The sequence below is a fragment of the Hylobates moloch genome, unplaced genomic scaffold (assembly GCF_009828535.3).
Source record: "Hylobates moloch isolate HMO894 unplaced genomic scaffold, HMol_V3 SCAFFOLD_19, whole genome shotgun sequence".
Classification (NCBI taxonomy): domain Eukaryota; kingdom Metazoa; phylum Chordata; class Mammalia; order Primates; family Hylobatidae; genus Hylobates; species Hylobates moloch.
In genome coordinates this window covers 29,596,864-29,620,637 of record NW_026652294.1, presented here as the reverse complement: position 1 = coordinate 29,620,637, position 23,774 = coordinate 29,596,864, and the positions used below count along the sequence as shown (strand labels likewise).

Genomic DNA, 23,774 nt, shown 5'->3' with positions numbered 1-23,774 from the left:
TGCACCCAGCTGATTTCCCACCTTGCATGTTGATCTTACTTTCTTTTTCAATTCTTGTTTTTATATACTTTAAGTTCTGGGGTACATGTGCAGAACGTGCAGTTTTGTTACATAGGTATACATGTGCCATGGTGGTTTGCTGCACCCATCAACCTGTCACTTACATTAGGTATTTCTTCTAATGCTATCCCTCCCCTAGCCCCCCATCCCGACAGGCCCCGGGGTGTGATGTTCCCTTCCCTGTGTCGATGTGTTCTCATTGTTCCACTCCCACTTATGAGTGAGAACATGGCGGTGTTTGGTTTTCTGTTCCTGTGTTAGTTCGCTGAGAATGATGGTTTCCAGTTTCATCCGTGTCACTGCAAAGGACATTAACTCATCCTTTTTTTATGACTGCACAGCATTCTATGGTGTATATGTGCCACATTTTCTTTATCCAGTCTATCATTGATGGACACGGGTTCATTTTCCAAGCCTTTGCTATTGTGAATAGTGCCACAGTAAACAATGAGATACCACCTCACGCCAATTAGAATGGCGGTCACTAAAAAGTCAGGAAACAACAGATGCTGGAGAGGAGGTGGAGAAATAGGAACGCTTTTACACTGTTGGTGGGAGTATAAATTAGTTCAACCATTGTGGAAGACAGTGTGGCAATTCCTCAAGGATCTAGAACTAGAAATACTATTTGACCCAGCAATCCCATAACTGGGTATGTACCCCAAGGATTATAAATCATCCTACTATAAAGACACACGCAGATGTATGTTTATTCAATTTTTTTTTTTTTTTTTTGAGACAGAGTTTTGCTCTGTCGCCTGGGCTGGAGTACAGTGTTGTGATTTCGGTTCACTGCAACTTCTGCCTCCTGGATTCAAGCTATCAAGCGATTCTCCTGCCTCAGCCTCCCAAGTAGCTAGGATCACAGGTGCGTGCCACCATGCCTGGCACATTTTTGTGTTTTTAGTAGAGGCGGGGTTTCACCATGTTGACCGGGCTGGTCTCGAACCCCTGACCTCAAGTGATCTGCCTGCTTGGCCTCCCAAAGTGCTGGGATTACAGGCGTGAGCCACTGTGCCCTGCCCTGATCTTACTTTCCACAGTACAGTCAGGAAGGAAGAAGTTCACCTTTGTCCTTTACAAAGAAATTAATCTCAAAGTGATGTCATCTGTAAGATTATAAGGATTATAAACCAATAGGAGAAAAACAGGTTTTCCAGCACTTGGCCAGCACCAGCTGCCAATCAGTTCATGAGACTTGGAATCAGACAGTGGCACCAGTTCCAACGGCTTTGGTGAGGACCTGAGATCACACACAGTGGACGGGCTTGAAACGGCGGCACAGAGGCAGTGGGTGGGCTGAAACAGCGGCACGGGGGCAGTGCTCTGGCGAGGATCTGAGGTCACACGCAGTGGGTGGGACGAAGGCAGTGGGTGGCACAAAGGCAATGGGCGGGCTGAAACGGTGGCACGGAGGCAGTGGGCGGGCTGAAACGGTGGCACGGAGGCAGTGGGTGGGCTGAAACGGTGGCACGGAGGCAGTGGCCCAGGCGGCTCTAGAATGGCCAAGGAGGTTGCTCCTCACAGACTCCTCTATGGGGAAGACTCCAGTGTCTAAGGCGGGGCCCTATCCTTCCCCTAGGATTGTGTAGATTCCAGGGCCATTTGAAAGCCCAGCATCCCAAAGCCTCACCCATCGAGATGGAACTCACGTCCACCTTCCTGCCTGGGCAACCAAGTAGTGGGGCTGTCAGGGAGTCTGGCCCAGCAGGGGACAGTGGCCTTAGTGCCCTCGGGAGAGGGGGCCACTCGGGTTCCTCATCCAGGGTCTTCACGTGGGTGTGACTTCACTGTGCATGAGGGGGCCTGAGGCAGGAACCCAGAAGGGCCTATTCTGGAATCCACCCAGAAAGGGTCCCCAGGGGCCTGGGCAGGACATGGAGCCCTTCCAGGACATTCTGTGGTCTGCACTGTGAGCAGAGTTCCTCTAGATCACAGCCAGGCAAGGTGCTGCTCAGAAATACGTCTCGAGCACAGGGAACGCTGTGGAGGCTCCATGCCCAGGTGCCAGCGTGGTGGGGACCAAGGCATTGCATTTCCGTCGTGAACGTAATGAGAACCTCTGGGAAGCTGCCCTGCCAGCAAGACAGGGTGTCTCCCCATGTCTTGGAGACCAGGCTTCCCGCACCTGCATAGCCAGAGGATGGTCTCCAGGACCCCTCTGTCTCCTGGCTATGCATGGTGGGATGTGAGCACCTTGCCGCAGTCCTCGCCAGGTAAACAGAGTGCTGTCTGCCATTTACTCAGCAAGCCCTTCCCATCTCTCTTCCCAGTGATGTGCCAGACTCAGAGGCCAACCAAGCAGGCCCATTTGGCACCAAAAAGTGACCCCTCCAGCGATTCTCGAGGGGTGTCCCTGAGATGTTGGGTCACGTGTCTCATCTCGTGTCTCATCTCTGCATTCCAGTCTCTGACTTGGCACCAAAATAGTGTCAGAGGGATGGGAACGGTGGGGAGAAGACAGGGAAGCAAGGGCAGGGGAAAGGAGAAGGAGGCACTGATCACGTCACTCAGACAAACCCTAAGCCTGATCCTCACCCTGACCCAACCTCATGTAACTTTCTGATCAGTAGGAGGCACCAGGAAATCCCCAGCCCCGCCACACCCACTGGGTTTCCACGACAGACCCCGTCCACCCTCTGCACAGGGCAAGCATCCTCACATTTCAGCCATTTGCCATTTATGTATTTAAAACGATTCAAAGAACAACTTCTTTAAGGAAGATCGAGCCTAATGCAGGACAATTACTGTAAATGGCGCCCAGCGTGTCATGTCTCCCATTACGAAACTGGCCCAAAGTGCAGACAGAAATGATGTGGGTTTGGTCAAACCAATTTTTTTGTTTCTGGGCTCATTTCTGCTGAGAAAACGAAGACTGTCACTGCTTACAATACTAGCTGATGTGGCGCCGGCCATATACGTTTTTGTTTACACACAGAATCTATTAAAATGTCCAGCTATTATCGTGGTGATGAATAGCGGTGATTCAAAAGAACGCAAAATGGATTGCAGACAGGGATCAGAGTAATGACTTAGTATTTTTCATTGTTTGTGCAGAACAAAGATTAGTTAGGTGCGGGTCCCGGGCCACTCTTGGGCTGGTGAGAGGGGAGAGAATGTCCTCCTCTCTCCTGTTCCTTCACAATCCTTCTGGGCAGTTTTTCTCTGCCCTGGCCATCACAGCCATCTCTTCCTGAGCTCAGCCTCCCTCTCCCTCCGGTTCCCTGAGTCAGGCTCCGTGAACGCCATCTGATCACACTCCAGACGGACTCGGAGCCTCTGGGCTCTGGCCCAGGCGGCCGGGGCTGAGCTGCTGGCTGGAGGGCTCCGAGGGGGACAGGACGTGCCACCTCACCTGAGGGACAGTTCTCTGCAGTCCTCCCGGCTCTGCATCCACCTGGCATTAGTTCCAGAAGTACGGGGGAGGTGAGCCAGCCTTCGGAAGCAGAGCCCCTGCGGGTGTGTGCAGGCCAGGGCCCCTGGCGAGAGGGATGTCTGCACACCTCCCCACATTGGATTCAAAAGAAAAAGTTGAAAATCCCCCTGGGCCCATAAAATAGACTAAAACTGCGTTCCTCCACAACCACAGCCACCACCTTCCTGCTTGGGGGCCTCCCTGCTGCCCCCACAGAGGCTCAGTGTTTAGCTACAGCGTCCCCCTTCTTCCTCCAGCAGCCTCAGCCTTTGGTGACTAATGATGGCCACAGCGGGGCTCAGTGTCTGCTGTGCAGGGGGCCAGGAAGTGGCCATGGACATCCAAGGGAGAGGTCGGGTGCACCCTGATACCACCTCGGCTCTCGCCTGCCTGTGTCTGGGAGAGGGCACTGCAGACCCTCCCGGGCCCTCCGCTTCTGCTCAGCCCATGGCCTGCTGTCCGCAGCAGCCCTGCCCTGGCCATGCAAGGCCACGAGCTCCACAGCCCACCCGGGCTCGTGAAGGCAGGTCTATCTCACTCCCAGATGAAGTGGCTGTGTCCTCCCCCACCACACGCAGGACAGACGGCTACTGGGCCCTGCAGACTGGCCCTGCCCGGCCTGGGGCCTTACTCACCCCTGGTGACACCCTGGTCCCTCTCGACGCCTAAGCCAGGCTCTCCAGGGTGCTGGCCCAGAGGACCTGGGTGGACCCTCTTCCCTTGACTGTGCCCTGACCAATTCAACTGGGCCATCACCCCCCTCAGAAGCTGTGTCCAATGATGAGTGTCACCCCCGTGTGGCTCCTGGAGGGCAGGGGCCATGCCTGCTCTGTGGTCCCTGAGAAGCACTGGAGCTCTCCAATGGCACCTGCAGTGCCCGACAGAGAACGGGGCCTAATGAATACGTGGGCAACGGGTCCAGCCGAGGCAGTGCTGGCTCGGCCACAGCTCTCCAACATTCCCACGCTGGAGCCTCAGGGCATTTGTGCTTGTTTTCCTAGAAAAATCTTCGTCTTTTCCCTCCCTGAATGCCTGCATATTTGGAGTTCATTTGCGAATTCCTGCTAGAAGCATTGGGTGCTTCTTCACTGCCCTCTCCCTGGGAGACCCCTCCTTGTCCCCTGACCCCTTCCCCTCATCTTCCGAAGCACAGGTACGTGCAAGGCTCCTCCTGGGATGCCCAGGGCTGGAGCCTGTTCTCCCTGCACCCTTGAGGGCCCGTTCGCGCAGCGACGGAGTTCCAGGTCAGGAGTCGCAGCCTGTGCTCTGCAAGACCTGGCAACCCTGTTTCCCGGCTTCGGCGATCTGCTGAGAACCTGACGACGCTCTGCTCTGGGCGTCTTTGCCCATGACCTGGTTTTTCCCTCTGAGTTTTGGGGATGTTTTTCATCTCCCGTGGTCTGAAACTTCATGCTGGCATGCTTTAGGATGCGACTGTATTCATTCATTTTCTAGGCTTGGTGAGTACTCTCACAGCAGAAACCGGTCAGTTCTGGAGAGGTTTTTAGAAAGCATTTCTTTGATAATTTCTTCTTCATTTTCCGCTATTTCAGGAGGTTATATCGTTCAGAACTCCTGAATCAATCTTCTGATTCTCTATTGTTTTCCTTTCCTAGTTCCCATTTCTTTTAGAAAATTCTACTCTCGGCTGAGAGATTGCCTCAGTTTTATGTCTCCAACGTTCTACTGGATTTGTGACACATTCTGCTGCTACACACATACAAGGGTACAGTACCTATAGGTATACCACATGTACATGTATGCACACATCTGTGCCATGTATACATATATGTGTGTGTATGTGTACAGTTTCCCAAAGTGCTCTCCAGGCTCTTTTTTAAATGTTACTTTCAGTTCTGGGATACATGTGCAGAACGTGCAGGTTTGTTACATAGGTATACATGTGCCATGGTGGTTTGCTGCACCTATCAATCCATCATCTAGGTTTTAAGCCCCACATGCATTAGGTATTTGTCCTAATGCTCTCCCTCCCCTTGCCCCCCATCTCCCAACAGGCCCTGGAGTGTGATGTTCCCCTCCCTGTGTCCATGTGTTCTCATTGTTCAACTCCCACTTATGAGTGAGAACATGCAGTGTTCGGTTTTCTGTTCCTGTGTTAGTTTGCTGAGGATGATGGTTTCCGGCTTCATCCATGTCCCTGCAAAGGGCACGAACTCATTCTTTTTTATGGCTGCATAGTATTCCACAGTGTGTATGTGCCACATTTTTTTTATCCAGTCTATCATTGATGGGCATTTGGGTTGGTTCCAAGTCTTTGCTATTGTAAATAGTGCTGCAATATACATATGTGTGGATCCTAAGCAGAAAGAACAAAGCTGGAGGCATCATGTTACCTGACTTTAAACTATACTACAAGGCTACAGTAACCAAAACAGCATGGTACTGGCACCAAAACAGATATATAGACCAATGAAACAGAACAAAGGCTGCAGAAATAACACACACATCTACAACCATCTGATCTTCGACAAGCCTGACAAAACAAGCAATGGGAAAGGATTCCCTGTTTCATAAATGGTGCTAGGAAAACTGGCTAGCCATATGCAGAAAACTGAAACTGGACCCCTTCCTTACACCTTATACAAAAGTTAACTCAAGATGGATTAAAGACTTAAATGTAAAATCTCCAGGTTTCTCGGCACTCCTTTAACAAGCTCCCCATCCCACTTGTCTACTGCCAGGCCACCAACAGCATCCAGACTCACTATCCAAACTCAGTGGTGACATCTGTGGCTGGGGTGGGCTTGCTGGCCAGGCTCACCTCTGTCTCATGAGGCGCCTGGGCCGGGCCAGCAGGCCCCACTCCTCACCCAGTCCTGGGCTCCCCTCTTCTCTCCAGCAGGACAAGCTTGGAGTAATGACACCCACAGGGCTCAGAGGGCAGAGCCAGTGTTCCAGGCAGCACATGGGGTCACAACCACATCCTTCCATCTGCCAAACATGTCCCTAAGGCTGAGAGCCAGGGAGAGGAAGCAGAGCACCCACGAGGAGGAAGATGGAGGCCCTGGCCTCCTCACCTCCCTGCCTCCCCCACCCCCAGCCTCCTCCTGTGTCTGGATGCATGTCCGCTGTCTCTGAGGCTGAGCTGTGGTTTAGCTGGTGTGCTGGCCCTTCCTCTGCTGTCTCGATGACTCCTTGCAGCCTCTAGGTTCCTCGCTCCTCTTCCTTTGGCTTCTTCTGGTTTTGTTTCTCTCCCAAAGAGTGACCTTTGCTTTCCGCCATGTTTAGGAGCATAGCACTAAACAGCTGGCTGGTGGCAGGTGGGCTTCATAGGAGGGCCCTCTGGCCCCCAACTCATGGCACCCATGGGTTCTGATCTGGGCTTGGTGAGCTCAGTGGGTGGGATGGGGGGCCCCCAAAGTTCATGTCCACTGGGGAACCTCAAACTCTGACTGGATTTGGAAATAGGTTCTTTCCAGGTATGATTAGTGAAAGATCTTCAGATGAAATCATCCTAGATTTAGACTCTAAAGCCAATGACTGGAGCGTTTATAAGGGAGAAGGAAATTTCGCAAACAGAGCAGGCCCCATGAAGATGGACGCAGAGAATGGAGTGCTGTGGCCACGAGCCAAGAATACCTGGGGTCACCAGAAGCTACGAGAGGCAAGACAGGGGCCTCCCCAAGAGCCTCCCGAGACAGCAGGGCCCTGACCACTCGATCTGGAACCTTCTGGCCTTCAGGACCTTGAGATAATATGTTTCTGCCATTTCCAGCCACTCAGAACGTGGTCATTGGTTATGGCGGCCTCAGGACACACAGGCAGGAAGTGTATCCAGAAAGAAGCCTCCTGTCTCTTGACTGAGCCCTCAGGGAGCTGAGTGGGGACTCACCTCAGAACGTCGATTTTCACCTAATCTCCTGGTTTCCAGAAGTTCCTGCCACGCTTGGCTGTGTTTCTGCTGCAAGGTCCAGCGCCGCCCAGGTCTCTCCCTCTCCAACATGAGCCTCTGTGAGTCCAGTCTTCTCTGGGTTCTGCAGGGAGCTGAGGCCCAGGTGGTGGGTGGGAAGGACCAGGGGTCTCTTATGCGGCCTTTCAACTGGGCCCACCTCCACAGCGCTGGGAGGAGGCCGTCAGCGCTGCCCTACATCAGAGTGGAGGCAGAGCCCGCACACTGTTCCCCTGGGGTTCGGCTCTCCTTGTCAGCTCCGTCCACCCGCTCCCACCCTTCCAGACCTGTCTTGCTGAGTTTGCACTCAAAGCGGGAGGCCATTTTCCCCCTTTTGTGTCCCTGTCACCCTACAGGGGGTTCCAGAAGGCACATAAAGGAAGTGTGAGCGTCTCGTCCTCTTTAACTGGGATCTTGGTGCAAAAGCGTCTGCTGTTTCCCGTGGACGGCTCCTCCAAGAATCAGGGTGCAGTGTGCAGGCCACGGACACACTGTCCTGCAGGGCCGCCCTGGGCGAGGGCCTGGCACGGGAATGCACTCTTGTGCCCCAGCCGCCTGGCGGATTGGCACAGACACGGGAGGGCTGGGCCGGGACCCCAGTGTTTACACCTCCTTCTTCACGCTGGGGGTGCTCTGAGACAGGGGTCCTAGCCTGTTCTTCCCAAAGATCTGTTAGTGGGGCCATGCTGACACACGCTAGGCCCTCAGAATCCAAGAATGAAGAGACCTCACGGTTTGAGCTTGCCTCCCACAGGTGCCTTTCCTGGGATGGGCCCCACCTCCAGGCTCCGAGCTTGCAGGAAGCTCAGGGGCAAGGGTCCTGGTGGCCTGGACAAGGCAAGCCATCCACTGGGACAGGGGCCGTGCAGCCAGAAGGCTCCTCCCCGTAGCAAGCTGGCTCCTAAATCCCAAACAAGGCCTCCGTGGACCATGCTCAGCACTGCTGGAGATGCTAACGGGAGAGCTCTCCAGCCACGAGACGACCACAGAACCTTTTCCAGAGGGGCTTGTAGGCGACGTAAATCATCGATCAGTGGTGAGTCTGACCTCCAGAACTTGCCGGCAGGCTGACAGCACAAGCTGCCCAGCCCAAGTCAGCAGCAGTTTACGGCAAGATGAGAGAAGAAACAGCATTTTGGCAGGCTGCTGGCCGGGCCACCAGGCCCCAAGGAGACCTCAGTGTCCTCTTGTCCGTATCCAACAGAGGCCCTGGAATGGCCTGACTATACCACACTCCCGGGATGCCTGGCTGGGGTGGAATTTAGACATCTGAGCCCCCACGAGATCAGCGGCAGCTGCTGTCTGCACATCCGCAGAATCTCTCACGTTGGGGAAATGGGCTTGTAGTGTAATGAGTTTCCATGAAATACAAGTTCCCGAATAGAACCATACAGAAACCCCACTGAATTTTCTTCACCCCCACAACTGTGATTTCAGGCAGCACAGAATTAGAAGGTGGTGCTCAATAGTGAATGTGCAAACAGGATTTCCATCTAGCTGGCTGATTCTGATTTAGGAGATGGCACAGCTCACTGACAAGTATCTTGCAATACATAAACATTACGAAAACGTGGCGGGGCAAACACTGATCAGAATATCTCCAAAAGCCAGTCGCATGTGCGGTTCGCAGCCCCAGCCAAGGAACATCTGGAGACCCAGGCTTCCCTCGCCTGGGGCAGGTGGACGTCCACAGGGTAGAGCCAGCGGAGAGGCAGCGCCTGGAAAAGCTCCGCAGACGTCAGTTTCTCTCAAGTCCCCACAGGACGCGATTTCTGGCCTTTCATAGCAACCTAGGAGAAAGGCTTCTCCCATGTGAGTGTGTGTGCCCAGGCGCGTGCTTTGTCACCAGGCGCTCACCCTCCTGACACAGATGCTCTCTCACATCTTCACTCTATTCCTTCCTCCTTTTAAATGCCGGTCATGATCTATTAAGTTAATTTCACAACCCACTAATGGGGTGACAGCCTGCACTTTGAAAAGCAGTGATCTTGGGCCGGCGCGGTGGCTCACGCCTGTAATCCCAGCACTTTGGGAGGCCGAGGTGGATGGATCACCTGAGGTCAGGAGTTTGAGACAAGCTGGCCAACATGGTGAAACCCTGTCTCTACTAAAACTACAAAAACTAGCTGGGTGTGGTGATGGGTGTCTGTAATTCCAGCTACTTGGGAAGCTGAGGCAGGAGAATCACTTGAACTTGGGAGGTGGAGGTGGCAGTGAGCCAAGATTGTGCCCCTACACTCCAGCCTGGGTGACAAGAGTGAAACTCCATCTCATAAAAAGCAGTGATCCTGGAAACACAAGCATCGGCATGTGCCTGGGGTCCACACTCAGTTAATCCATGAATCGTGAATCCACGTGTCACATACAGAAGTGCAGGCATTGCAAGGGGATGGGGCAGCAGCACCCTTAGGCCCAGCGCCCATGCTAGGCGACCCACACTCTGGTGGGGCCACACAGAGAAGTAAATGGCAACGGCCCACATAGGAAGGGGCTGGGGAGTGACGGGGGCTCGGCGCGATGGTGGCGCGTAGCCGGGCAGGCTGGGAGCGGGTGGCTGCCTGCATCAGGCCTGGGCTGGAGGCGGGCTCTAATCTGAGAACGTGGCCATTAGGATGGAATTAGCAGCAACTCAGTATCCACTGGGTCTCTAAAAGCCAAGTTATGAGAACACCATCATCTCTCAGAAAACCAATTTATGGTAAAGTGTGAAACCTCATGTAGCTAATTTACCATCTAGGAGAGAACTCAGATGCAATCGCACAACTGGGATTGTAGCTTCCAATTCTATGGTGTTTGGTTCAAGAGCTCAACTAACCTTTTCAGAAAGCTTTGAACACAGGTCACCACAGGCCAGTGATTCTATTAGGAGCCGGCTCTCCTGCTGTTCCCAGAGACTTCTCCCGAGATACCTGGGAAGATTACAGGGCCCACCCGGTCCCCTGGAGTGAGCACACGGGAAGATTACAGGGCCCACCCCGGTCCCCTGGAGTGAGCACACGGGAAGATTACAGGGCCCACCCGGTCCCCTGGAGTGAGCACACGTTCACTCACTGAGATCCACGGGCCCAGGCATCCGCGGCCCATGTATACAAGGTGCCCCCACCATGGCAACATGAGGCACAGGCTGAGAGACAGGTCTTCAAGCCCCCGACACACACTCTCCCTCAGGAAAGCAGAGCTGTCCCCTCCACCTATGAGACCTCACTCTCTAGAAGAATCAGGGTGCCTGAGAGTGACTGGCCTGGAAGCGGACAGCCGTCCTTCCTCTGCTGGATGACGGAGTGTCCTGCTACAGTCAGACTCCCACCTGCCCATGTCCCTGGTCCCTGCAAGTGCCCTCCAAGCCTCCACCAGCAGAGGCTTGGGGGGTCTCCTGCAAAGTGTCCTAACGATGGGAAGATCAGAGTATCTGAGTCTCCTGAGCTGAAAGCCACGTGGGATCTCACACCAAGCCAGGTCTGGCCTTCGTGTTGAGCAGACCACGCAGAATCAATCCCACCTCCCTGGACTTCTGTACACCTGGCCACCAGCAGTCACTCCAGCTTGCCCAGCCGCAGTATTCAAGCCTGTGAAACTGAGCTCCCAGGCCTGCAAGGCCCAAGGGAAGGGGAGTCTGCAACCATCTCCGCCAGAATCTGAGCACACCAAGCACTGGACAGGTGCAGCTATTGTTCCCAAAGCCAGGAAGGCTCGAACCCCTCTGGAATATCCCAGGTGCCTGGTCAGCCTCTACCTCAAATGCCCCAGAACAATGGGGGCTCACTGCCTCCCGTGGTGGGCCCTGTGGGCTTGGACTGAGCTGACACGGTGAGCACCTCGGTTCCCCGTCTCTGCACACACAGAGGCCGTGCTGGCCAGGCAGACCTGGACGGACGCAGGAGGCTGCTTGGGCGGCCCTGGACAGACGCGGGAGGCTGGTTGGGTGGCCCTGGTCTGGTTCTCGGGTAGGTGAAGGGGTCCCTGATGAGACTTCATGAGAATGACTCAGGTGCTGAAGAACCAAAGGGGAGGAGGAGAGAGGAGAAGACAGGCGTTCTGGGTGAATGCAGGAGCAGGGAGGGCTGGTCCAGGCTTTGGGCCAACAGTGAAGAAGGGCAAACCCCATCAAGCTAGCTGACAAGGCCTTCTCCAGGCAGCCTGACAGGCTGGGGACAGGCCACATCTGTGTCCCCCACTTACCAGCGTGCGCCCTGCGCGCGGGGGGCTTCACTTATCACTTTAATTAGCATTGCCCTTAGTGGGGCCAAAAGGTCTGTCACGGTGACCCTGGCAGGAGCGGCTGCAGAGCTGCACCAGGAGAAGCCTTCATGCAGGTCGGAAGACCCTGATGGTGCCCGGTGGGTGAAGGGCATCCCTCCAGGGGGTGCAAATGCTCTGAAGCAAGGTAGAGGGGGTGGTGGCACAGCACTGTAAGTGTGCCCAACGCCAATGAGCTGCTCACTTTAAAATCAACAACTTTATGTTACGTGAATTTCACCCCAATAAACTACCAAAAACCAAAATGTGATGATGCCAGCGGCCTCCAGGTAAGGACCCAGTCCTGTTTCTGCTGAGCGCCTCGAGGCCTTTGGGGGGGCCGGGCCGGTCCTGGCCCTGTCACTGGCTCAGCAGGGCTGCCCGCACCCAAGTGACGCATCTTTATCCACCGCCAGCTCTCACAGGGTCTGTGGACTCCCTGACTTCCCACCCCGGCGAACTGAGCAGTCCACTCACAGAGGTGCATCCGAGTTCCTTCCTGAAGGGGTGCAGCCTGAACGCTGGCCTGGGCGCCTCGTGGGCTTCGAGTCACGAGGAGGAGGGGCTCATCGAAGGGCGACTGAGAAGTGATGGGTCACTGGAAGCTGGGACCCAGAGTGGCTTTCACACCCATCCCTCCCAAATTCAGGGCGAGGTGGCCACTTATGTTGAAGCTTCTATGAGGGAAACGAAAGGCTGTGCCTGACCGGGGTCCACAGGTGGACAGAATGCACCTGCTGTTTGTGTTGCTGGAGACTCAGGGCGGTAATGCAGGCCTGGGAACCCCAAAGAGCAGGGACAGAGGAGAGCCTAGGCCCCCTCTGCGGATAGGTGGCAGTAAGGACGTGGTAGAGCACTGTGCGTTTCATGGGTGCAGGATGGAATCATTTGCTTCTGCACTGAATGCCAGATAAACCCTGACCAGACAAAGCCCAGGACCTCAGCTCAGAGCAACCCATGCCCCTCATCTCCTGTCCTGTCCGCATGCCTCCGGGCGGCGCCGCTGCCTGGCCCCACACTCCTCCTGCAGGCCCACGTTCCAGGCAGGCACTCCCGGGGGGGCCCTGGGCTGCCAGCGAGGCTGAGTCTGCATGAACTTCCACGAATGCAACAGGCCCCTGAGAAACCCACGGGGGGCTTGGAGGGCTGCCTTGCCCATCTCACTGACATCCTGGCTGCAGCAGAAAGCCGTGCGACTCTCAGAAGACGACCCTGAGAGCCCCGAATTACGTTAGAACCCCAGAGATCCGTGGTTCTCCTTGCAGCAGCTCTACCAAATTGGCCTCTTGAACCAAGTGCCGGAACAGCCCAGCCGAGCCCTCTCTTGGAGGCTGCTCAGGCAGCAAGGGGAAGGACTTCCCCTGCAGCCCAGTGTGAGGAGCTGCAGCCCCCTCTCCCTGTGCAATCCTGGGAAGAGGCTCGGATGCCAGGGGGCTTTCCAGATCCTTCTGTCCAGCCACAGATCTCCCTGACTTAACATTCCCAGAGCGTGCAGCACGGATCCATGTTAGGGAAACGCTCACCCACTCACATCCTCAGCTTCCAATGCCAACCTCAAAGGAGGAGACGCCAGGATGAGGGGGTGCCACTCGCTAGTGAGAAGTCAAGGCCACCCCATGGGAATGCCCCGAGCCCCATGCACATGGGCGTGGGCTCCCCTCCTCTGCCCCTCTGCAGGGGAAACCGCCTCAGCATCCATGGCATGCCTGGAGGAGCCGCCTTCAGAAAAGGCCCAGGGCCACTCGGCGTTCCCAAGCTCCCGCCCTTGGGAAGAGCAGCTCCAGAGACCCAGGTCAGCCGTGGCTTTGGGAGGGCGGGGTGCGCTGCATGCCCCACTCAGGGGGACAGAGAGGAACTGAAGGGCCCTCTGGGTCTCTGGTGTGTGCAGCCACCAGGCCAGGCCCAGGGACAGAAGGAGCATACCTGGACGGAACCTGCACCCGGCCCTGTCTCCACAGAACCCCCACCGTGCCCTGAGGGAGTTATCAGAAGTTCATCTTCAGGAGGAGTGGACGCCTCCTCCAGCCTGGAATCACGGGCACATCAGTCCCGGAAACAAGATGGCTCTAACCAGTGGGTTTCGGGGCCTGGTCAGTGATCTGACTTCTGGGCTGACCAGCCTTGCAGGTGGTTCTACATCCAGCTCTCAGCCCCCATGTACTCACAGACCGTCTGCCCCAGGACAGATGGTCAGGAATTCAGCCCCAGAGAGGGAGGTGGCGGAGAAGACAGGGCCCTGGCCTCTCTGCATGAGGACGGAATGAGCAGCTGCCACCTGTCCCCTCTGAGCCAGGGTGGCGTCAGAGGCCCGCGCATGCCCCCTCCCCAGCGCACCCACGAGAAAGCCGAGGGTCACGTACCGTGGTGGTCTTTATCCTCCCGCCGGGCTGCGTGCACGTCCAGCCTGACCGGTTGATTAACAAGTCGCAGCCTTCCCCCTCCAGACATGGAAGCATGTCACACCACTGCTTGGTCTTGATGATTCTTGCTGTGGGAGAAAAGAGAGAGGCAGTCGGCGTGCTGCTCTCGTGGATCGTGAGGGTGTTGCTGAGGGCACCTGGGTCCTGGTACTGGCTGGGAGGGCCCTCAGGCAATGCCCGGTGTGGCTCCACCCAGGGACCCTCACACAGGGACACTGGACCCAGGGGCTTCGCCAGCTTCCTGGTCTCCTGGTTTAGTGCTTGCTCCCCAGGTCCCGCTCCGCCATTGGCCAGTCGTGGAGCAGTAAGCAGTGACCGAGGGAGCTGGAGACATGTCTGTGGAGCAGAGCCATGGCCCCTCCAGCAGCGTGGCTGCCTCACTCTCTCTTGTCTGGAAACCACTGGAGAGCCAGGGGAAGGCAGGAGGAGGGGGTTCCCAGCTAGGACATCCTCAGATGCAGCGAGGGCGGCCTGTGCACAGGGAGGGAACCAAGGGGGCCCAAGCTTGGAGCTCAAAGTGAGGCCAGGCAGGAGGTGGGGAGTCGATGCCCCATCCTTGACTGGAGGATTTTACAGCAACCCCTGGCCCCCATCCCACCCCTGCCACGTCTCATCTGCAGATGCCGGGCTGACCCCTGGGGCTGGTCCAGCACCAGCCATGTCAAGGCTCCAAGATGAAAGGATGTGAGTGCTTGTGATGGCCCTTGGACAGGGCAGGGGAGGGCCAGGTGGATGGGGGCACTGGCTCCTCACCAGCACAAGACTCTGAAGCCCACATCAACTCCTCCCATGCCACAGAGAATTGCATTTTCTCTCTTCCCTGGAAGCCTACCCCATTTTGTGGCTGTAGGGGTTAGGCAGACTGGAGATGACACTCCACCAGAAAGCCCGAGAAGCAAGGACTTCATGGCGGAGTAAAAGCTGATTGTATTAACACAACCCTCGCTGCGGGAATCTCAAAAGAACGATTAGTCATTTCTCAAACTGGGAAAAATTATGTCCTTCCTAATGCACACATAATTACTTTTATACAAATCGGACCTACAAACAGGGGTCGCCATCCAGTTGAAAAACAGGCATTCAGATCAGATACCAAACACCTGCCAGGCAGTATTTTAGTTCAAGGTTACGTTATAAACATGCACACTTATATACACAGGATTCTACCACCAACTTTAACCCTACGGTGGGAGATCAGGGAGAACTCTGCATCTTACATGAAAAAGAAGTTGGAAAGTTTGGGTCCAAAGCTCTAGGAGAACGGATGAAGTCACATATCCCCACTGCACTTGCTGGTGAGAGCCAGGCTCCCCACGCTACGTGCAAAGTGGATGGACTGCACGTGGCTCGCTTCACGCCAGTGCTGGGAGGGCCAGGGTGGGCCTTTTCCTCCCCTTTCTCGCCCACTCACAGTTCCTCGGGGTCCTCACTGTTCCGAGTTCCTCGGGGAACTCATCTTGCTGGATGTGGGCAATGTGCGTATGAAGCCCCTTCCTGTTTTCCCTTTGGGTCCCTCCTTCCTGGGGCTCAATGTTGGATGGGTCCACTGGCCCCAGGATGCAGAGAACCCAGTGTCTGGGCTGCCTCAGTTGCCAGCCCTGCAGAGTGGGGAAGGCCTCTCTGTCACCCACACCAGGCCCAGGCTGCACAGACACCCAGGCCCAGGGCAAGAGTGGCCCCCATGGCCCCCAGCCCCCACCTCCTGTCTGCAGCCCCCATCCCTTTCACGAAGCTCCAGAGCCCTTGGCTTCCTCCTCTCTCCTGGGTTTTCTCTTCCACGTCACCTCTTTTCCCTTTTTTACATAAAGCACAGGACTCTCAATTTGCATAAACCAGAACTGTAGTTCCCCAGGATAACTGTTTACTTGAAAACCTGAAAAAATTTCCGAGATTCCTCACCATAGGAGGGATATGACTACTACATAAACAGTTGTGCAAATGCACGTCTGTGCACACGTGTGCTAACACACCGTCCTCCAGACGGGCAGCGGGCTGGCTTCACGGCTATGCAAACAGGCTGCTGCACACGGCTCCAGGTACAGGAGGGCCACCGCTTGGACAATGCTCTGCAGTTCCCATGTCTTGAAATTCTGAATAATTTTTAACAAGGGCCCTGTATTTCATTTTGCACAGGGCCAGCCAGTCATGCCGCTGGACCACAGGCAGTGGCTGTCCCTTTAGGAGCAGTGGGCAGCAGAGGACAGAGTCCTGGGGAACAGCTCACTCCTCACCCCACGAGGGCGCAAGCCTTGGGGTCATCGCAGGGGAGACAGGTCTGGGAGGTCAGGGGCCTTCTGGAAGACAGACAAAGGGACAGCATCCCAGCCAGAATGACTGGGCTCTTGTCCTCAGTTCTGACAAGGCAGGAGGAGCTGCCTGAAGCCTGCATGACTGTAGCGGAGAGGAGTCTGAGATGGGCTGGTCATGCCTGCCACAGCACCCACGGCAGAGAACGCTGTGGGGTGCTGTGTCCCAGCCAGTCCTGCCCCACCCCACCCCCGGCACCTTCGCACCCACAGCCAGGGAGGCAGGCGTCCACCAGCCGGGCATGGCTACCCCAATCCCTTTCCAGGTCAGTGCTAGGGATGGAATATCCTCTCAGTGCAGCCTCACCCCTGGATTTGGAGACAGGGCCTTCAGAAGGTGAAGAAGGTTAGATGAGGCCATGAGTGTGGGGCCCTGATCTGCCAGGATTCCTGTCCTTAAGAGACTCCAGAGAATTCAAGCATGTGTGCTCGCTGTCTCTCTCTCTCTCTCTCTGTCTCTCTCTCTCTGTCTGTCTCTCCCCTCCCCACCCCCCTGCACCATCTCAGGACACAGCAAGAAGATGCTGCCTACAAACCAGGAATCAGATCCTCACCAGGAACCAAACCTATCAGCACCATGATCCTGAATGTCCAGCCTCCAGAACCCTGAGAAAATAAACATGTGTTGTTTAAGCCCCTCAGTGTGCGGAGTTTTCCTACGGCAGCCTGAGCCGGCTGAGACAGCCAGGGGACCAGGAGACACGGGAACATCCCTCGTTCACCTGAAGAGTCAGGTGAGGAAACTCCAGCTGAGAATCAGTGTCTTCCCCCGCGAAAAAGCAACTGTGCTCCTTGCCGCTAACGGTGGCACATGGGGACGGGGAACCCCCCCGGCTTCCCAGGGCGACTCCAGGAAGAACAAGCCACCCAGGCTGCAGCTCCCAGGCCCTCAGAGGATCCCAGCCACCTGCTGCACTTCCACCAACCCCGAGGAACAGCGCTGAGAGAGGGGATGGCGCCACGAGTGGGGATGGCTGGAATCTGTCATGTGTCTTCCCGGGGCCCCTTTTCTTGTCTGTTTCCTATTCCTGCAGAAAGCCGCCAGCAGCTGTGTCTCCCATCCCTGATGCATTGTGTTGGGTGACAGTAAATATGGTAGAAAGTCTCAGACACCCACGAACACGAACCTTAAACCCACAAGGGAGCTACAGGATGAAACACACATGCCCCCATAGCAGAAATCCCCTTGCAATGCCTGAGAAAAGAGCTGGACAAATTATAGAAAGCATCGTGTGTGTGTGTGTGTGTGTGTGTGTGTGTGTGTGTGTGTGTTGGGTGTGTGTGTTGGGGGTATGTGTGTGTGTGCATGTGTGTGTGTTGGGGTATGTGTGTGTGCGCGTGTGTGTGTGTTGGGGGTGTGTGTGCGCGTGTGTGTGCGCGTGTGTGTGTGTTGGGGGTGTGTTTCTCTAGCACCAACACTGAAGGACATGAAAGGAAGAGGCTCCAGTGTGGCTTAAAAGAAATCTCCACGTGGGCTCCCATCCGCCCTGCACCATGGCGCCCAGGGTAGTCTTCAGCACATGTGGCTGCTGCTCTCATCCTGAGCTGAATGGGGCCTCAGAAGCCCCCTGGGGTCCCCAGTGCCTGTCCTGTTCTGCCCTAACAGCCAGAAGCAGGGACTGGGCTGTCTCAGGTGAAGTGAGCCCTTCAACTGCAACAGGGAGACATTTATTTCTGCGTCTGCCTGGGCCAGGTCTGGCACTCTCTGCAGCATAGGGCAGGGCCTGGGCCAGCAGGAGTGGGGTTGGCACAGACCAGAAAACCAGGGCAGTGTGGGTGGTGTCTGAGGGCAGGTCCTGATATGCCTGCAGGGCAGGCTGTGAGAGGGTGGACAGGAGGTGGCCTGGGCTCAAATCCTGCACTACCAAGCTCAGCTGGGACCTCATACCCACATGAAGCTCATGGTCTGGGCTAGGACGTCCTGGGAGAAGGAGGCTGAGGGTGGACACAGTGCAGGCCGCAGCACCCCACCCAGCACAGGGCTCGGCTGGCCAGAACCCACAGGCTGTGTTGCTGGGGCCCTCTTGGTCAGGCTAGGATAGAAGCCACCAGAGCTCATTGGGACTGTGGGGCCGAGGACGGGGAAGGGATCTGGGGCAATGTGCCAGCCTTCAGCATCTTGGACACACATCTGCTGCAGTGCCAGGCCCCAGCCCACTGGCTGTCTACGGAGAGGACCCTCATCCCTGCCAGATATGATGTGGTAATATGCACGGTGGTGCTCAGGGTCACCTGAAGGAGAAGAAGGAAGGACGGTGGGGTCCGGGGGAACTTAGGCTGGTGAAGGTGGCTCCAGCCCTGCCTATGCTGTAGCTGCGATGCCTGGTCACACACCACACACACATGTACACAACACACACACGTACACATCACACACATGTATACACCACACACCCCACGCAGGGGCATGCAGGTACACACACAGGCACACACATGCCCATTTAAATGCATGCTCGCAAACACGTATCTACAGGTGCAGCACACACATGCACGCATACATGCATGCACACACACAGATGTGTATCTGCACATGCACCCACATGCACACTCTCATGTAAACACACATGTACATGCATACAAGTCACTTTGTGGGCTTGCCTGCTCTCAGCATTTGCAGAACAAAGGGACAAACAGGCAGCAGGCCTGCCCCGTCCCTGGGCCTGGCCCTCCCGAGGGCACCAGCGGGCCGGCCCTGAGCACACAACACCTTTTGTTTGATGGCAGGAGCTGGGCTCACCCACCCCAGCCCACTTCCTGCTGGAGGCGGTCAGAGGCACAGCACCGGGCCACCATGTCCCGGGGACAAAGGGGCCTTTCAAGCATACATTTCACAACTCCCTTTCCCCGGGCACGGGTGAGGAGGCCTCCCCTCTGGTCCCAATGTTGCCATAGCTCTCAGGGAAGGGAAGCGGCGTCCCCAGGGGTTGACAGAGCTTCCTGAGGTAGTGTGAGTGACAGTGACGGAAACGTGGGCTCTGGGCAAACAAACGTCATCACCCGTCCACAGGGGCTAACCTGGGGGGTCCTGAGCACACCACAGGTAAAGGGCACGGTGGGTAAAGGGCACAGGGTCTCATGCGTGTTTATGTGCGCGGTGCCTGTCCCCGGGCCGGTAGGAGCAGGTGCTTAGGGCGTGGCTGGAGAAGGGAGCCAGGGAGCCCCTGCCTGGGATGGAAAGGCGGCATGGGAGTGCGTCTCGGAGTGGGTTTGTCCAGACTGGATCTAGAGTCTCACCGATCTCCAGCCTCTGTAGGACCCCACAGCCCCCGAGTCCCAGCCCAGCCAGGCCCTGGGCCAGCAGTGCTCTTTCTCCACCTGGAAACACTTCTCCAAGGTACCAGTCAGCCCCATCTTCCGTCCCACACCATGCTCTCCATCACACACATAAATGCCATTCACATATGTAGACACAGGCACACACATACACACCCCACACAGAGCCACATGTCCACACACAAACGCACACGCGCACACACACACAAGTCCAGTGTGTGCCCTCTTGCAGACTCAATCACCACACATGCGTATCATCCCTGGGGCCACCTGGCTCCCTGGCAATGAGTCCCCAGGTCTACAGAAGGGCTTGGCTCCTTCCACCACCCCAGGTCCCCTCTGTGTGTACATTCAAGCTGCCTCCCCAGACAGGGGCCACCTCCCGCTCCAAGGCCCCCCAGTCCCCGGGATGACACAGCCACTACACCTAGACCCTCGTCAGTGGCAGCATAAAAACCTTGGGCTCCAGGAGGGCAGAGCGCAGAGGACACTGCCCAGTGCAAGCTGGGACTGTGTTTCAGGGGAGGGAGGCAGCCAGGGCAGGGCAGGAGCCGGGCTCTCCTTGAAGTCTGAGAGAGGAGCAGGCCTGATGACCCTGCAAACAGCATGGGGAAGAAAGGGCTGGGATGTGGGCGGGGCCTGGCTGGCCACGGGTCCTCCGCACAGCCTTGTTCAGGCTCCCAATCAATTTGCCGAAAGTCCAACTTGCCAAAAACAGTTGGGCGACCCTTCAATGGAGTTGAAGACAGAACAGTGTGGCTGTTTGGGTGACAGGGGCCAAGTTAAAGGGGACTTCCAAGACCCCATCTACACAAAGGCCTAGGAGGAAAGTACACCCCAGGAAAGGCAGGTGAGGGTCGCGCTGACTCCCAGCGGGCGGGCAGGGTCCCAGGAGGGCGGCCCACAGCACCTGGGTGGACCAGTGCAGAGGAGGGCATACCATGTCCTCAGTGTGGGGACACACCCCAGTGCCTTGGAGGAGAGCCCTCCCTGGGAGCTGCCACCCAGCCTCCTCTCACCACGCCTGCATCTACAGCTTTAGACACAGCTGGAGGACGTGGATGCAGGACGGAGGGAGGGTGTAAGCCACCTCTAGGCCCGGCTGCAAAGGTCATCTCTGCAGATCTAGGCCCGGCTGCAAAGGTCATCTCTGCAGACAGGGGCCTCTACCCTCTGCCCCATGTCCTCCACTGGATGGAAGCAGCTGGTCCTGAGACACCCACTCGAGCTGTGTGCCACCTCGGGCACCCACGGAAGTGGGACAAATACACATCCATTGTACCAGGCCGTAGGGATGAAGGGCTGCGGGCCTCTCCACAGCTGGCAGTGCTTCTAGTAACAGCCAGAGGGCTCTTCCCATCCTTTCCTCCCCAGTCTGAACTTGGGGGACAAGAAGCAGACAGCTAAGTGGGGTTCTCAGCCTGAAGTAGGGCTGGGCAGCTGGCATGGGAGGAGCTGTATCCTCAAAATCCAGCGGGGTGTGTCTGTTACGTGGGATCAGACATGTGAACGTGTCTGCTATACAGGATCGAACATCTGAACTGCTGAAGTGGGACGGCTCTTGCTACTGGGTGTCCTGAGAACCTGTGATGACCTCAGAGCTGCCAGAAAAGCTCTCATCCGGCCTGCAGACACGACGCGCCCTGCCCCTGGAGTGCGTACACACAGGGACCCACAGGCAAACGTGCACATCCGCATGTACACGCATGTGTACCAAAAAGCAGGTCACAGCGGCACCCCTACCCAATACCCCCTTTCCCAAGAGAGAAGAAACCCAGGCCCACTTCCGCTCCCCTCCTTTCCTACCCAAGGGGCACCCCCAGACCCCAGTCTCCTTAAGACTGTGCTGGCTTTGGTCAAAGGGCTGCTGGTTCCTGAGACCGTTCTGTCATCGAATCAGTCCGTGTTCCAGAACAAGTAGCTCGTGTCCCAGACAGCTGCCCCTGGGAACACAGGAGGGGGCTGGGGACAGCAGAGGTCGCCTTCCAGCTCCAGGGCAGGGGTGCAAGGAAAGGAGCTGGAAGCTAGCGGGTGGGGTGGGGTGGGCGTCGGCCTTTCCACAGACACTAGGCTGTGAGAGCCTGACCTCGCCGGGGAGAGTGGATCCAGGTACGACTAGAGCTCCCGGGGCAGACCAGGCCAGCAGGGGCTGGGGGAGAGGAAAGGACAGCCTTGGACAGGGAGAGTCCTGCGCGGAGAAGTGGAGAAGGACACGTGTTTCTGCTGAGCACTGTCTGCTTTCTGGGAGCCACGACTTCATCTCCCATCTCGGCAGCCTCTCCGGACCTCAGTCAGTGCTACTGTGACCCTGGGGCCCCGATAAGAGAGGGGCTGCTGCAGACACAGCCCCTGGGGCCTCGATGAGAGATGGGCTGCTGCACACACCGCCTGGGGGGCCCCGATGAGAGAGGGGCTGCTGCAGACATAGCCCTGGAGGGCCCTGATGAGAGAGGGGCTACTGCAGACACAGCCTGGGGGGCCCTGATGAGAGGCGGGCTGCTGCAGATACAGCCTGGGGGGCCTGATGAGAGATGAGCTGCTGCAGACACAGCCTGGGGGGCCCAATGAGAGATAGGCTGCTGCAGACACAGTCCGGAGGGCCCTGAGGGCCAAACTGCATTTGGTGGGAAACTTCCAAGAGCCTTCAACAAGAGAAACCTGTGACACAGGGACACAGTCCACAGGAGGGGACGACTGTTTGTTGTAAAGTGATTTTGTATTCTGCCTTGCTTAAAAAAAAAAAAACAAAAAACAAAACTGAAGCAGCTTAAAAATGTCCATTTTCTGGGGAGAATACGCCCTCTTCTGTGCAGGACTGGACGCCCACAGGGGAGGGGCCCCTGGGGTCTCCTTTCTTGCCCTCTGTCACCCGCTCCTGTTTCTAGAGGGTGCAGTGGCCTAGCAGGGGCACTCATAGGCCTTTGTTTGGGCAGGAGGTGCAGGGAGGCCACCCATGCTTGGGAAGGGTGAAGGGCAGTGGTCCCTGCTCCTTGGATCCACCTCAGACAGGGGGCTTGAGCCGGGTGTGACCACACGAGAGACCTCCCATGGCCCCTCGCCCACCCACCCCAGCAGCACAGCACATGCCCCTGAGCAGCCCACGGTGGCTGCCCAGCTGTGAGACGCAGGAGCTGGAGCTGCTGTCCTGGGGCACTGTGCCCCGAGGGAGGGGGAGCCCACCAGTGCCTCCTGCAGACAGTCAGCGTGGAGGCACCTCTGACCAGCACTGGGGGGCCCTGGGTCTATCTTTTCTCAGACTTAACACAACCACGGAGGCTTGGAGAACATTTAGCCTTAGCCCTGGCTGTCTTTTATGACATCAAGACTAAACCACAGTGAGACACCTGGTGCCTTCCAAGTCTTCTGTGGCCGATCAGAAGCGTGCTTGCCTGGGGGATTCAGACTTGGGCCACTGCCTCCTGGGGACAGCACTCTGTGGCCTAAGAATTCTGGCCACCTACCGTTTCTTAACAGGCTGTGTTTTCAATGGCAATGCCAGAGTGCAGGTATGTTCTGTGTGATCTGGAGGGACACTTATTTCCAAATGCCATACAGGGGACCCATGTGTGTGAGGTGGGGTGTGTGCATATGGTGTGTGCATGTACTCATGTGCATGTTCATGCAGACATCACATACAGCAAAGGCCCATCCACTTCCAATACCCCGTGTAAATTCCAACAGGAAGAAGAGGCAGGAGCTCGACGTGTCACTGGGGCATGCCAGCTGCTCTCTGGGGCTGTGGGTGGTGCACCCAGGGCCACACTCTGTGCTTCCCGCCTTCCCTCTCCCCGTCTCAGAGCAGTTCATTAGGAGTAAGTGCAGCAGTAAATATGCAATGAACATTTCTTCTGTCCGCAGTCGCTGCAATAATTGGATTATTCCTGTTTAAAGCCCTGCTTACTCATGCTGCAAGGCAAAGCTTGTCTTCACCCAAAAGAGACATCTTAGGCAAGTTATCAGGAACCCGCTCATAAAAGTGCCTTCCAGGACAGCTCTGGGTTAAATATAAGGTGTGATGACAACAAACAAAGCCATGTGATTATTAAAACGCCTTCATGTGACACGTCCTTAAGTATGTGAGAGCAGAGCTCACTGAATGGAACGCGGGGAAGTGTATACAAAGGGCAAACCCGCAGGTAGATCTCTCCACCCTG

General features: G+C 56.4%; 1 protein-coding gene across 2 annotated transcripts in view; it reads right to left on the bottom strand.

The window, feature by feature from the left end:
- Window positions 1-23,774, bottom strand: part of TAFA5 (TAFA chemokine like family member 5) — a 247,320-nt gene that overhangs the window by 24,802 nt on the left and 198,744 nt on the right. For both annotated transcript variants that reach the window (XM_032139583.2, XM_032139584.1), the window contains exon 3: window positions 13,982-14,109. In XM_032139583.2, coding sequence (XP_031995474.1) covers window positions 13,982-14,109 — 128 coding nt within the window. The remainder of the gene's footprint in view (window positions 1-13,981; window positions 14,110-23,774) is intronic.